We start from the raw sequence: 15,002 nt of genomic DNA on the forward strand, positions 1-15,002 counted from the left end.
TGTGCATCAGCATTTTGACTGTCTATACACACGGGAAATTCTTCATGTCTGCTGTCCTCAAAGTAACGCTCCTCTTTGGCAACTACATTTTGTACCACATGCATGTCAGCTAAACTAAGTGGGAATCACACGCTGGCAACTTGCTTTAAAAGAACAGGGAAATAATTGGTGTTGAACAGTTGTGACTTTCCTGTCTCAAATTTGCTCATTCTCGATTTTAAAAAACAATGTGAATTACATAAGTGTACAGTTTTGGACATTCTTCTGACAGATTTGCCAAAGCACCTCAACGTATCAAAAAACAGTGTTTGCAGTTGTTCTTCTGCGTTCAATTATAGCATTTGGTTATTTGTGTTTCTTCTTCCCCCTCCTCTCTTTTCTCTTCCTCCCTCCCCTTCTCTCTCTCTCTCTCTCTTCCCCCTCCCTCTCTCTCTCCAGCTGGTGTAAATGAGGGCTGCTGCCTCCCAGACCAAGATAACCTGCTCAGTCAGCTGGAGCCCCCTGTGGACAGCTGTCTCTCTCTCTCAGCTGATGGAAACTGCTACTACCCACTGAATGGGGGAGAGTGAAGTAACAACCACAGTACCAGCAGCCGCAGCACCAGCAGCAGTGGCGGCAGCAAGCAAGGGCTCTATTGTTCCCTGGTGTTAAACAGTTTTTCCTTTTCAACTGGCATGCACAATAGCTGGCAAGCCATTTCCCTTCTGCCCGCCCTGTGAAGAAATTCAGAAGGGGAGAGAGATCACTCACGCAAGGGTTATCTATTGTGCGGCAGATTTTGACACTGAAGCAGGCTTCTGGAAGGCATGGGGCTGAGAGAGAGGAACACAGCTTTAGCCGGTGGTCCAGGGACTTCTGCGCTTTCAAGCAAGTGGATTGGAGTTCTTGCGCTTCTCATGTTTGGAATCCAGGGAGCTAAGACACAAAGTGAATTTGAAACTTCATCTGTGTATTTATGGAAGACGGGTAAGTGAAGGAGAAGGGTATCCAACCGTATTGCCTTTAGCTGCATTTAATATTGGCAGCTGATGCGCCTATCTAGTAATATGTCTCCTGAACAATTTTTATTGGAGAGTATCAGTTTGTGCACATTTAATGACAGATGGCTTTCCCGGCTGTACTATGATTATTTAAGCTCTCTGTTGTTTTCTAATCGCTCCTCACTCTGCGATAGCAGAGCGTATGCTAAGTGATTAAGAAGGGAGGGCAACAAATATAAGCACAGCAGTGCTTGACAGTACCCTAAGAATGTTTAAAAGGCACAAAGAAAAGCTGGGATCCTGCATGCATTCCCACCTATGCTCTGGTGAAATACGTTCGGAGTCATTGCGTACGAGTTGTGAGTGGTTAAATTCAGGTTTGTTGCGTGGTGTACAGGACACGTGAAAGCTAATGATGGATTAGGTGACATAATCTAAGAGTTGCCTGAGCTCATAATTGAAGAGCCTGTGGCAAATAGGCTGTATGGATTCAGCATCACTCCAGACAGATGATTTCCTTGCAGTGGCACAGAGGAGTGATGTGTCTAATTTCAAAGACAGTGCAGTCATTGCTGTGTATGGGTGTTCTCAACTTTTCAATAAAAATCCATGGTTCTGGATGGGAATTTGCTACATGGGTCCACTACTCTTTAAGCAGAGATTTAGTGATATTGCTGCGTTTCTTAAAATATTATAATCAACCCAATGTCCTGTTTCAAAGATGTTGCTGCTTTTTTGAGAGCAAATATTTAGGATTGGAAAGAGCAGTTGACTTCCAAGACTGCAGAAAGAAACACCAACTCCCCAATAGTGCTATGAACCATCACCAAGAAGACAGTGCTGCTATCTCATAACATTTCTTATTTAGACATTTAGCAACAACAACAACAAGAAGTCTATTAAGTCTGAAATTCTATAGCCTATTATATGGGAGGAGGCCCTATTGAACCCAGTGGGACTTACTTTTGAGTAGACATGTATATGATTGTGTTGCTTGTATTTGACATAAAGAGGGGAAATGTGCAAGGATTGGATTTATTTTATGGCCATATTTTCTGACTGCCGGTCATTTTGCAAAGAGACAGATCAATTTACAATTAAACCAATATCCTGCATTTTTAAAGACTACATTCTTCTAGCAGCTCAAGGAGATGATTAAAGGGGAATTCAGTACAACTGGAAGGCAGGCTTTGGCAAGAAGAATTTTGAAAAGGGAAAAGGCACTTCTACTGATTTGCCATGATTCTGAAAGATCAATGGTAGAATCATGGCAAAGGTGACCCTGTGTTACCTGGTTCAATTGAACCATTGGAAAATGTTCAATACGAGACTGTCTACTATCCAGTTAAAACCAGGGGTCAGATTATAATTTCATAAATGAAATCTGAGGAATGATAGAACAACCGTAGTGTTTTCTGCTTCTGTCACACAGCATCTCCATTCAACTTGTTTGTTTTAAAAGAGTAGAGATTCTTCCCCTAAACCAGCCTTCCCAGACCTGGTGCCATGATTCCCAGTATTAGCCACGCTTTCTGGGGTTGATGGGAGTTGAAGGCAAAAACATTTGGAGGGCACCAGGTTGAGGAAGCATGGCCTAAACCAATTCAAAAGCCATCTATAGAGCCAGTGTCTCCTTCACTCCACCCCTAATTACTGGATAACTCCTTTAATTTAATGACTAGTACTTAATGCTATATATCTATATATAGATTGAAGTTGGTGATAATTATATTTAACAATTCATTTCAGTGCTGAGACTTTGTAACCCACCAAGGGCAGTCCGATGCAATTTGTTAGGGAATAAATCAAATGTATTCTGTGTCGAAGTAATACTGCCTCATTTAGGCAAGAAGGAATCATTTTAGGATAGAAAATGATTAGTATTCAGTACATGATTATACATCTGTTCTGTGCAAGTACCTGCCACGCTGCGATTTACATTTTATGTAGATCTTCCCTCTTCTACATTTCTGCTTTCTGAATAGTTTAGTCAGTTTTGTTCTTCCAAAGTAAGCTTTGTTGGAGCAGGTGAAAATGAAGCTCTGAAGTCAATATCCAAGGCTTATATATTAGAAGAAAACAAATTTTGCCTGGGAAGATGGTCCTTTATACTCTTTGCCAAATTCAGACAAAAAGCACACAAACCTGTTTCCCTTTGCACCCCCCCCATCCCATAATGAGCAGTACTTTATGCTCAGATATTTCATATTTTCTCCCTTCATATGAGCTGCAGGCTGTTGGTCCTTAATGGGAAACTATCCTTTCTTAGAGCAGATACTTACAAAAGTCCAAGTAACATCAGTGTCAGAGAGAGAGAAATGTGTTTCAAAGGTCAGCAAAATACTTCATACCCGAACATGCTTCAGAAATATGTTTTGGGTCTGCCTGGGTTTCAAATTATTACAATAGCCATTTCAGCACATCCAAACTTAGCTGGTAAAGCTCTGCACTCCAAGGAGTTTCACCATTGTCTTCCATGAGCAAAGGAATGGATCATCTAGATAACAAGAAATTCTCATATGTGCATGGAGCATGTTGCTTTGATTTACATCTGTACTCAGAAGGTGTATTCAGTGAATGAATGGGCAATAGGTGCTGTGAAGGCTTTCCTAGTTGGGAAGGTCAGCCACAGTTGTGCAGGAGAAGGACTGTCATACCTAAATGCTGTTGTGCAGCCGTGGTAGATGAATCAGCACAATCAGAGCATGTAGGTGTTGACTTTCATTCAGCCTTCTGTGTGGATGCAAGCTGCTGATGTGATTTTGCATTGTCTGGTCAGATTCAACAAAGCTTCCATATTTCAGAGATTCTCAAGCTTAGTATGGAAGCCCATGGAAATTTAGGCCTGACACCTAAAGGTCTGAACATGCTGTTGGCCACCACCTTCCCTTTCCTGTCCAAACCTTTCAAGGTGCAGATAGCAGAGAAGCTTTGAAATGTGGCCTCCACTGGACCCATGGTTTTACCTCTGGATCATCCTGGGGACAGGATCCATGGGAAAGGGAATGGAGTATCAGAGTGGCTTTAGGGTATGGAGGTTGCCATTTATTCCAGATTGCACTGGCTCAAACTTGGAATATGGCCAATAATAATAAATTATTAATGTTAAATTAAAATAGTATTTAATATTTAATGTTATCATTAAAATACTTAATATTAAAATAGCTTAATTTTGATCTCAGTTACACTGGGTTCAAATTAACTTGTTTGAAATGAGCACAGACTGAATTGAGTTTGAGGAAGCTGGCATAAGGCCTGTGGTTAGCTGGCCCATCCTGCCTGGAAGCTTAGCAGGTCACATCTGTGTTGAGATGATTTACACAACACAGCACTCTCCAAAATGTGCTGCAGTGCAACTCCCAACATGCCCATGGCACATTCAGTGGGAAGCAGGTTGGGGAAGGTTGGAATAGACTTTTCAGGCATTGCTATGATGGGATTTTCTTTTTCTTCATTTACAAGAGGGATGATTAAATTCAGGTAGGGAAAGTTGGTCTTTCAAGGCCATAAGCCCTTCAAGGAGTAGAAGGCCATCACTTTTGAGTCATCGAAAGATTATGTAATATAGGGATGGGGAGCCTTTTTCAGCCCAAGAATTTATTTATTTATTATTTATTAAAACATTTCTATGCCGCCCCTTGCCGAAGCCTCGGGGCGGCTTACAACACAATAAAATACAATAAAATACAAAAATAACAATATCAAATTAACAATATAAAATAAATAACAATATAAAAGACACTGCATTTCAGTGGTGGGTTAGGACCAAAGACAAAGGGAGAGACAGTGTGGTGTAGTGGTTAAATGAGCCGGACTGCAACTCTTGTCCCTGCTTGACCATGGAGCCAACTGGGTGACTCTGGGCCAATCACAGATTCTCAGAGCAACCTACCTCATGGGGTTGTTGTTATGGGATAAGATGCAGAGCAGGAGAAGGAGAATGATGTAAGCTGCCTTGAGTCTTTCAAAAAATGAAAAAATCCAGGATATAAATCAAATAAATAAAAGGGGAGAAGCCACAATAATGATAAAAAATATGAAACAGTCCGGCCTATTGTAGATTGCAACTCCTATTGCTAACTCAGTCTTTTAAGAGACATTTCAACATTTATGAATAAGTAAAACTGCACAAAAGCTGGGAAACCAAAATGAAACAGTGGGACAGGGGAGGAAGAGAACACAGGGATCTCAGGGATGCTGGGTTAGGGCTGAAGTTCTCCACCCTTGCAGTATAATAGAGCTCATGAATGAATCTAGTTCGTTTGTGGGAGATCTTGGCAAAAACATTTAACAACTGCAGACTGAAGCTAACAAAATTTATTCAGGCTGTTGGGCTGTTTTGAGCTGCATTTCCAATTCTGGATGCAAGAAGAGAGAAGCCAGATGCCAGGAGTCTGGATTTCAAAATGGAATTGCCATAAAATTTGTAGAAACAAGTCTCTTGGGCTTGGTGATAATTACTGCACTAGCATTTGTATCAGCTGTTCCTGAAGTAACAAGGAAGGAAAGACAAGAAGGATTGCAGGCAAGCTCGGGGCACTGGGTGTCACTGAATGAGGCTTTCACTCCAGGAGAGTGGAATATACCGTTGAAATAAAGCATTTCCATTGCAGAGGCAGTGTTTTGGCAGAGGAGGGTTGCCAGCAGATGCTGCACTGCTGCCAGTTTTCCATGCTGCTTTATGTATTATCTCCTTCGATAATTACCAGACCCAGTGCCTCACAGAAACCTCCTTGATGCCTCCACAGAAGGGCAAGGCCCTCTCCCCCAATGTCTTCCTCCCATGCCATTGGGGGAGTGTGTGGGGATAGCAAATCCATATGGACCTTTATGACCTGCTTAGCATACTGTCAGCAAAGAGAATGCTGACTGGATGGAAAAGGTCCCTGTGGATAAACCATGCACATATGAGGCGTGTGACTGTGCCACGGAAAAGCAGTTATCACAAGGTTATATGTCAGGGTAAGCAATGTGGTACCCTCCAGATGTTTTGGAGCACAGCTCCCACAGTGTCTGAGCACTGGCTGGGCCTTACGTAGTTCAAAACATCTGGGAGGCACTGGGTTGCCGACCCCTGCTTGTGTGCACCTGTGTAAGGACTGGGCCTAGCATTTCTTCAGATGCATCCCTAAAAGACAGAGCGGACTGATTCTGAATCAGATTGCGGAGGGGAAGGTGCAAGAGGATAAGACCAGTGACAATAACAAGGGCAAAGGAAAGAAGACCCAGCTGTTCTCTTTTGGAGGGCAGTGCAGCTGGGTCTTCTAAGCCCATAGGGACACAGGCACCTAATGAAGGGGGCTGGGAGGAAAGACAATGCCTGAGGATCCAGGGTCAGATGAAAAGCGAGGGTCAATATACAGTTGCTCAGCGCTCAAAGAGACTTGCAGCCAAGGAAATGATGACATAGAAAGACCCACCTGGAAAGCAAGACTTAATAGCTTGCTCAGCTTGAGAAGGGCAGCCTGTTAGTGGATACGGTTTCATAACAAATTTGTTTCATGGTGCTCTAACCTAAAAAACTTGTGCAAAGCTTGCCTAGAACCTCTCTCTCAGTTGAATGTAGCTGTTGTCTGTAGCCTGAAGCAATGTTGCTTGTTTGTTGTTTGCATAATAAAAATAATTGACTAGGAATAGGACTGGACTACAGGAATAGAAACCTAGCTACAAAAAAGTGAACCAAAGGCCAGACCTGAAAGTACACAAGCATGACCATAATTCTCCTACCAGTTTTTTCCCCCTTTACTAGATTAGAGCAGCAATAATCCCATTTGACAACGTTATACAATAATCACCAGTGATAACCAAAGGAACGGGCACTGGATATGCTTCCTTACCTAAATAGGTACAACTCAAGGATGTTGGCAAGACACTTGGCCAGGTTTGCACAACCACATCTGTACTGGAATCTCGCCCTTCTTGACCTACAAAAGCCAGCATGGAAGGAAAATGGAGGTGGGCCATGGAGGTGCTTAATGCTCCTTGCAAGAGAGAGTGAGAGGCAGTGGTGAGACCACTTCTGAAGAAATCCCTGCCTGACCTGGAAGACCTTAATAACCTTTTCTGGGCAAGGTCCTTGAGAGGGTGGTTGCCAGTCAACTCTAGGCCCTCTTCGATGAGACTGACTATCTGGATCCATTTCACTTGGGGCTCTGGCCTGGATCTCTGAGCAACTTTTCATCCTGCTGACCATGGAATCCTTCTGGGGTGACCTCCCCTCTTCTCCCTTGTTGCTTCATAGTCCTATAACTCTCTGCATAAACAAGTTGCCTCCTCTCTTTTTCAGATCCTTTGTAGAGCACGACAATCCATACTTTGGGGAGGAGGTGGCTAAACATTCAATATAGCATTTATGGGTGCCACAGCTTGGGGTAGGTTAAATAAAGCAGGATGAGACATGGAATGTTGCGTGAGGGACAACAGGACTTGTTTCACTGTACACACTGTAAGCCTTCTTTGGGAAACCATCTAAGGGAGGAATAATAATATGCAACTTTCTATGTGCTGTAATGCTGTGGTATGTGTGAATAAATGCATAGCAGTACTATGTGTATTCATGGCAAGGATGGCAATAACATTAATGGTGGAGGGTAGATACTACTGGAAACCAAAGATCCAGTGGCTGCAGGGCAGCTGATGCTGCACTGTAACTCCATTACTACAAGGAAAAAACTGTGGCTAAATAATTTGTAGACCATGCTTGAGGATTTATGGGTATTTCTTTCCCTAAATCTTTGTTCCTATTCCCCAGGTCTTTAAAGTAACATGTAATTTTACCTTTAAAGATGTAGCTAGCTTTTATGTCCCTTTACTCTAAAGTATGTGCAGTCTAGGTTGCCCACTCCTCATGTCTGACATTATATTGCTACAATGCAATACAGTAAAAGAAATTGATCCCTTTAGGACAATATATATTGTAAGATTGGGAAGTCCAATCCAGATCTCCATGGGGACAAAGCATTACAGCTTCCCCACCCCTTACACTTTGGCACCAGTCTGAATTGGGTCCTCTTGTGCTTGTTTTAGAGAGGGGAAAAGGTAGCACAAATGGTGTGTAACTTGACTCTTCCTTTTGCTAGAACAGAACAGAATATGCAACATTCTGAATTCCAGTTCGCAGGCCCAGGCCCCTCTTTAGTCCCAACAGGTTTTATTAATTGCATAGTGTGTAGCTGACCTCTGTCTTCATGAGTGGTTGTCTGTTTTACTCTAAAGAATTGGTCCACCGGGTTCTCCCCTCCCCTCCCCTCCCCTCCAATCAGGCCTTCCTGCAGTTTTGCTCAGGAAATTTATCAGCCTTCTGCAACCTGGTACCCTCTAGAAAGGTTATTGTCCTATTGTCCCCTGCCAGGTTGCAGAAGGCTGCAATGTGGGGATAAGGCATGGGGAACACAGAGACTATGCAGAGAGCCGCTATGGCGTGGTGGTTAGAATGCTGGATGGAAGACCTGGGAGATCTGGTTTCTAGTCTCCACTTAACCAGGAAGCTCACTGAGTGACTTTGGGCCAGTGGTTCATGCACAGCTTAACCTAGCTCATCTGTTGTTGCGAGGATAAAGTGGAGCTGTGTAAGCTGACTTGTGTTTCTCACAAGACGCAAAAAGACAGGATAAAAATGCAATGCAGTAATCTGTGTGTAACAACGGATGATGAAGAAAAGGCAGCGGCAGCATCACTGTAGCCTCTTGCTTTCAATTAGCATCCTCAGATTCAGATTTACAAAAAGAGATGCACCATTTGACCTAAACCTATAACAGAGTGTATGATTTCACAATGAAAAGGCCAGAAAAATACAGTTTTAAAGTGTACTAGTTTATTTTAAAAAATGTTCCCAGTCATGTTGGTTCACTAGAATAAAAACAAACAAACCACTGATGGGAGAATACTTTTATTGGAACCAACAAAAGTGTTATATGGCATGTCAATAAGTTTTGTAGGACTCTTTTCCAGACTTGACGTTATTTTAATGAAAAATAGTCTCCCAAAAGGAGAATGTGTGTCTGGGGCCATGCTAGTAATGCTTCAGCCTGGGCCATGTTAATTTCAGAAACCAAGAAAGTGCAGAATTAACACTGAATTTTTTATTTCATGACTCATGGGATTGTGCTCAGGCTTGGGTTGTACTGCCCCTCTGCCTGTTGTGCTTTCATCAGGTGTTAAATGCTACTAAGTTGCAGGTTCATTGACCACACTGAGTAAATGTTCTTGCACTGGGGTATTTTATCCTTTCATGATGTTCAAGCGGTGTTTTTAATGGATGCAATTTAGTTGTTCCTCTAGGCATCTCTTCAGATGTCATGTTGCAAGGAAGTGTCATATCAAAATAGTTATCCCTTCATTATTCCTCATGAATACTCTTCTATTGTAGCAATATTTCCATAGCACAGCGGCTAAATGATGTTGGGCATAGGCTGTAGAACAGCAGAATTAGAAGCTAGCCACATGGGAAAATCCAGGGTGCTTAAAGAACTGGATGCAAACATGGAGGTGGGGGGAGAGAGGAGGAAAGAGGAAGAATGGTCGTGTTTCAAAATGACTTAGTATTTTTGGAAAGGAACAATTGCTGACACTGGGAAACTGGCCAAAATCTAAGTGGTTCGTTTACAAAATCTAAAGCTGCCATTTATAAATAGAGCAAGCCACTGGGCTGCAGCATGGCCTTTGTTGCCAAGTAATGATTGCCTTTAATTCAGGAGTGGTTATAATATTTTATGTGAATGAGATCGTTTTTATTAGTTATATTTAGTTTGCATCTAATCTGAACTTGATTTGATTTCCATTCATTTCAGTGGGTCTACTCTAAATAGGACTCTCACTGGATACAATTGTTTATATATAATGGACATGCTAACCTTTGGCATTCTCAAAGATGGCTGTTTTCCTGTTTTCACTTCCTCAACCAGACCCATCCACAAAGAACAGCCAAAAGATTGCTCAGATTACAGTCGTAAACATATATATTAAAAGCAAGCCCATTACTGCTTAGACTAATAACCTAGAACTGAATATGTGGGCTTTCCCTGCTTAATCTCTTCTATCAATTGGTTATGCCTGTGACTGTCTCACAGCTGATTTCTTATGAAACTTGCTGCTTAACTTGGTTACAGTGCAGAGGAACTGTGGCATACGCTACATATACCTGGTGGGAAGTTGCAGCATTTCTGTTGACATTTGCAGCTGAAGGATGTTTGATGTGAACACTGTGCACGTTGCTTCTGAAGCTGCAGCAGAGAATCTAAGAGGTACTTGTTGAAATGAGAAGTGTAGTTGTAGTCTCTGGGAGAGTCTTCATCACTTGGGTGATCACCAAAACACCCAAGAGCTTGGGAGGAGAAGCTGTACATGTTGCTGTAGATGAAGCTGTAGTCCCAGCCGACATGGCCAGTATCATGGAGGATGCCAGATGGAGTCCATCAGTGTCTCGAGGCCCATTGGTTCCTCACCCATGTTATAGAGGGAGGACTGGTCAGCTGCAGCCGCAAACAGTGGGTGGAATGTTGCTGGGCATGGGGAATGAGTGGGTTTAGAAGCTCACTAAAATTTAAATCATTCAGTTGGAGTGCAGTTCTATACATGTTTAAACTGAAAAATGTCCTATAGCTCCCAGCATTCCCCATCCAGCCACGTGAATAGGATTGTGCCCTTAAAACATCTAAACATTTCTTTATAAACTAATGGTCCTTCAATGGAAGTGGACATATTCTTTTAAACCTTCAAAACCAACAGTAGTATTTAAGAAAGATACAAGATGATCAGTCCTTTTTTATTCTGGACTACTTCCACATTATATCACATATATCTTATAGCTATCAAATCTATATTCCAAATGGGTGATCCTCAAAATCATGATTTTAAAGAATTTAGAAATGAGCTATGGGTCTATGGGCATATGTAGGGATTCTTGGGGCATTGAGCCTTTGCAAATGCTTGTTGTTGCATGCCATCAAGTTATCTCTGATCTATGGCAACCCTAGGAATGACTGTCCTCCAAAATGTCCTGTTCTTAACAGCCCTGCGCAGGTAAACGCAAAGTTGTGGCTTTCTTTGTGGAATTGATCCATCTCATCTTCCTCCTCTTCTGCCTTTGACTTTCCTAGCATAATTGTCCTCTCCAGTTGGTATTGTCTTCTTATTTATGTCCTGTCCAGTTGGTATTGCCTGCTTATTTATGTCCTCTCCAGTTGGTATTGCCTTCGAACTATGGGACAGCTAGAGTTTTGTCATTTTGGCTTCCCAGACAGGTTCTGGCTTAACTTGATCTAAGACCCAGTTGTTTCTGTTGCTCAAGGATATTTACAAAGCTTTCCTCCAGCTCTCTGGGAGGGTCACAACATATTTTTTGATATTGGCCTTACTCCAGCTTTACAAATTACTAGATGAAATTGTCTGATTTCCACCATTCAGATTGCTGTTTGGATTGGCATTTACTCATCCACCATATTTCACATTTCTCTAATATTGTGATGAACCTTTTGGCTGTGGTGCCATAATAGAATATGCATTTAAATGCATAGTTTGAGAGCTAACAACATGTAAATAAGTATTAAAATATGTATTTTGATATTTGACAGAATTTAAAAATCACAGATTAATGCAGCAATCCTTTAGGATATTCAATTACCATCATCCAGAGTATCTATTGGTAAGAAATTCTGGGAGTTGCAGACCAAAGCAACTCCAAAGCAATTTTCGGGAAGGCTGGGTTAGCCAAAAGACCGTAAATTCTAAATGTGAAGCAAAGACAAAACAATTCTGGATATTACTGTATAAAGCCAGCTGTAATAAAACACATCATTGTGTGCCATTTCTTATACACTGTTGAGTGATCCAAATGTGAAAATAGTTGGCTTCCAAGGACGGAAAGCATGCTACATAGTTATCAACTATTCCAGTGCAGAACAGAAAATTGTCTGGGGCTGTCAATGCTTTCCTGTGATTTCATAACAGTGCACTCCTGTGTGTCATGTCATATGCAGCTGATTGCCCCAGAAGCGCTCCCTGCCAGGAGTGGAATTCTGGTTCCCTCCACCTCCTCACCTTTTGCTTCATTAGCTTTAGTTAGTCAGCTGACACTGTGAACTGGGATATGCTGTCAGTAATGGGTCTGATGTTGGCTTGTGAGTAGCTGGGATAATTATGGAAGAAAAGCTCTAGGAGCATATCCAGGCCTGCCTAGGAAGAGAAGACACATAGATTTGGCCTTGGGGGCTGGGAGGAATGGATAGAAATGAATATAAATAGTTTATTTATTCATGTATTACATTTTTATACTACTTAATAGCTGAAGCTCTCTGGGCAGTCCACAACAATTTAAAACAATTTACAAGCATACACTACAGCATAAAAATTAAATGATTCAAACTACAATATAAAATAGAAGTATTTGTAGGTTGTATGTTATAAATAGAACCAGGAACCTAGTAGATTATGTGCTCAGGAGTGATTATAGACCAACACATATGGACTCATAAAAATGTATCAAAACAAACATGATAATAATTTAGGCTAAATGAGGCTGTTGGTGCAAGAGCTGAGGGCTACTGGAGATGGAATCTCAGTTAAGACGGCAGCAATTTAGGACCTGTGCTTAGATGGATGGCTCTGTGGTTAGAGCACTCCATCCATCCAAAGCCCTGCCAGCAAAAGCCAGGCATGGCTAAAGGAACAACAGAGGCTTCCCCCATCCCACAACTGTTATTCTGATAAACAGCTCATCTAACTCACTAGCCTGGCTGAGAGGTGGTGCATCCGTGGCCTCTTTGCTCTTCTTAACTCCTGACCACTGGCTTGCCCCCTTTACCCTCCTCCGTCCAAGGTTGAGATGACCTTGGGGTTTTCTACAACCACTGTGGGGTAGGGGGAGTGGTATGGTGACTAGAATGTGGGACTGGGACTCAGGAGATCCATTTTCTAGACCCCACTCAATGACTGACTGACTTTAGGTTAGTCATTGATTCTCAGTTTAACCAACTACACAAGATTGGTGGGAGGATAAAATGGAAAGGAGAAATCTCGTGCATGCCATCTTGGGTTCCCTGATGTATATGTATTTATATATCTGCAGTATGTAAAGATAATAATGAATGAATGAATGAATGAATACATGAATACATGAATAACTTTTGAAAAGCAAATTGCTAGCTTCCCAAGGAAGCACAACGTTATTGTAATGGGGAGCTGTTATGGCAGCATAGAAATGGTTTAAATAAATGAATAAATAACTTCAATTTCCCAGTATCTGTTGGGAAACAAATTTTGCCAAAACAGCCCCTTCAAGAGATTCTTAACATGTGTTGCTAATAACTTCCTCCAACAGAAAGTGGAGGAAGGAACTAGAAGAGCAGCTAACCTTGACTTGACACTAACCAACAGGGAAGACCTAGTGGACAAAGTGGCAACTAGATGATCTTTATGGGAAAGTAACCATGCCCTAGTTGAATTCTTGATTCTAAAGGAAGCAAAGGCCAAATGTAGCCAAAATGTTCCCTGGATTTTAGGAAAGCCAATTTTAATAAACTCAGAACAATGATAAGCAAAGTAGCATGGCAAGTGAGTTTAACGAGAAAAGGAATCAAAGATGGGTGGGGATTTAAGTAAAGGAAATTGTAAAAGTGCAATCACAAACAATTCCAACAAGGAAAAAGGGCAGAAGACAACAGAAGAGATCCATATGGCTTCACAAAAAGCGTAGAGATGATCTCAGACAAACAAACAACAAGCCTTCCAGCAAACAAGAAGTGGAAGGAAGGCTAGGCTAGGAAGAATAGAGGCAGGTAGCATGGAATTGTAGGGCTAACGTCAGGAAGGCTAAAGCTAGGCATGGACTGAGGTTCGTGAGGGATGCTAAAGGCAATGGCAAAGCCATTGTAGTGATTGTAGATAGCAAAATGATAACAGATGACAAAAGGTAAAAGTGCTCAATTCCTACTTTGGCTCAGTCTTCTCCCAGAAGAAGATCTATGACCTTCCTGATAAAGGGGAAGTCAAGGATAATCTAATTAGGTTTGAATGAGTTCAAGTCTCCAGGGCTCAATGAACTCCATCCTAGAGGCATAAAGGAGCTTATGGAAGATCTCTCAGAACCACTGAATATTATCTTTGAGAAATCATGGAGGACAGGGGAAGTGCCAGATGACTGGAGCAGGGCTAATGTCCCCATCTTCAAAAAGAGGGGGCGGGGGGAGAAGAGTCTGGCAACTTAGAGCAGTCACTCTGACACCAATCTCTGGGAAAATTCTGGAGCATATTATAAAGCAGTCAGTCTACAAACACCTTGAAAACAATATACTACTCTACCTCCTCTGGGCAAACTCTAGTCCAGGGCCATTTCTTGCCTTGACCATTGCTTTGGTTTGCCAGCAGAGCTGGTTGCACGCAACACATTAACCCAGGTTTCAACAAGTACCCATAGCTCAAAAACTCAGCCTTGACTATGGTTTGTCATGGTGTGTGAGCTCAGACACATAGATTCTCTCCCCCTCCCACATATATGCACAGACACACTTCCACACAATGGAAGAGAGGCAATTAGACAACAAGGGAAGGCTTGTAGTATTCGGAAAACTCTGTGGTGATTATGATAATGATGAGGATTACGTGTAGTCCTCAAACTCCTTGCTCCAAATCTTTACCATCTTTAAAATCAACAGTTTTGAAATGTTGATATCAATAATTTTTATAAATTTAAAAGGTATCCAAAGCTGTACTCTATAGTTTTGGAACTTGAGTTATCACAACCCAAAAATGGGCTGAAAGGAAAAAAAAATTAAACCAGTGAAGGAAATGCTTATGGTCAAAAAGAGATTCAAAGACAATGAAGATGTTCAGATCTCTGGTGTCCTTTAAGAACAAACCAGTTCTGGAGAGTCCTTCAGAACATGATGAAATGTAATAGGATGTAATGTCCCTCAGGGTGCATTTTTCATATTAAAGCTGAAAATGGTAAGGTCACATTTTACATGAGCATTTTGGAATAGATTTGTTTAACGTGGCATATGTAATTATAATCAGTGTTTGACTTTT

At 41.7% G+C, this 15,002-nt stretch overlaps 1 protein-coding gene across 1 annotated transcript in view; it reads left to right on the forward strand.

Moving 5' to 3' along the window:
* The first annotated feature begins 527 nt into the window (after positions 1–527).
* Positions 528–15,002, forward strand: part of THSD7A (thrombospondin type 1 domain containing 7A) — a 232,121-nt gene continuing 217,646 nt past the window's right edge. The window contains exon 1 of the mRNA XM_044429558.1: positions 528–966. Within this exon, the coding sequence (XP_044285493.1) occupies positions 807–966 (160 nt within the window). The 5' untranslated portion in view covers positions 528–806. The remainder of the gene's footprint in view (positions 967–15,002) is intronic.

The sequence above is a fragment of the Varanus komodoensis genome, unplaced genomic scaffold (assembly GCF_004798865.1).
Source record: "Varanus komodoensis strain SLA01 unplaced genomic scaffold, ASM479886v1 scaffold2, whole genome shotgun sequence".
In the NCBI taxonomy this organism is placed as follows: domain Eukaryota; kingdom Metazoa; phylum Chordata; class Lepidosauria; order Squamata; family Varanidae; genus Varanus; species Varanus komodoensis.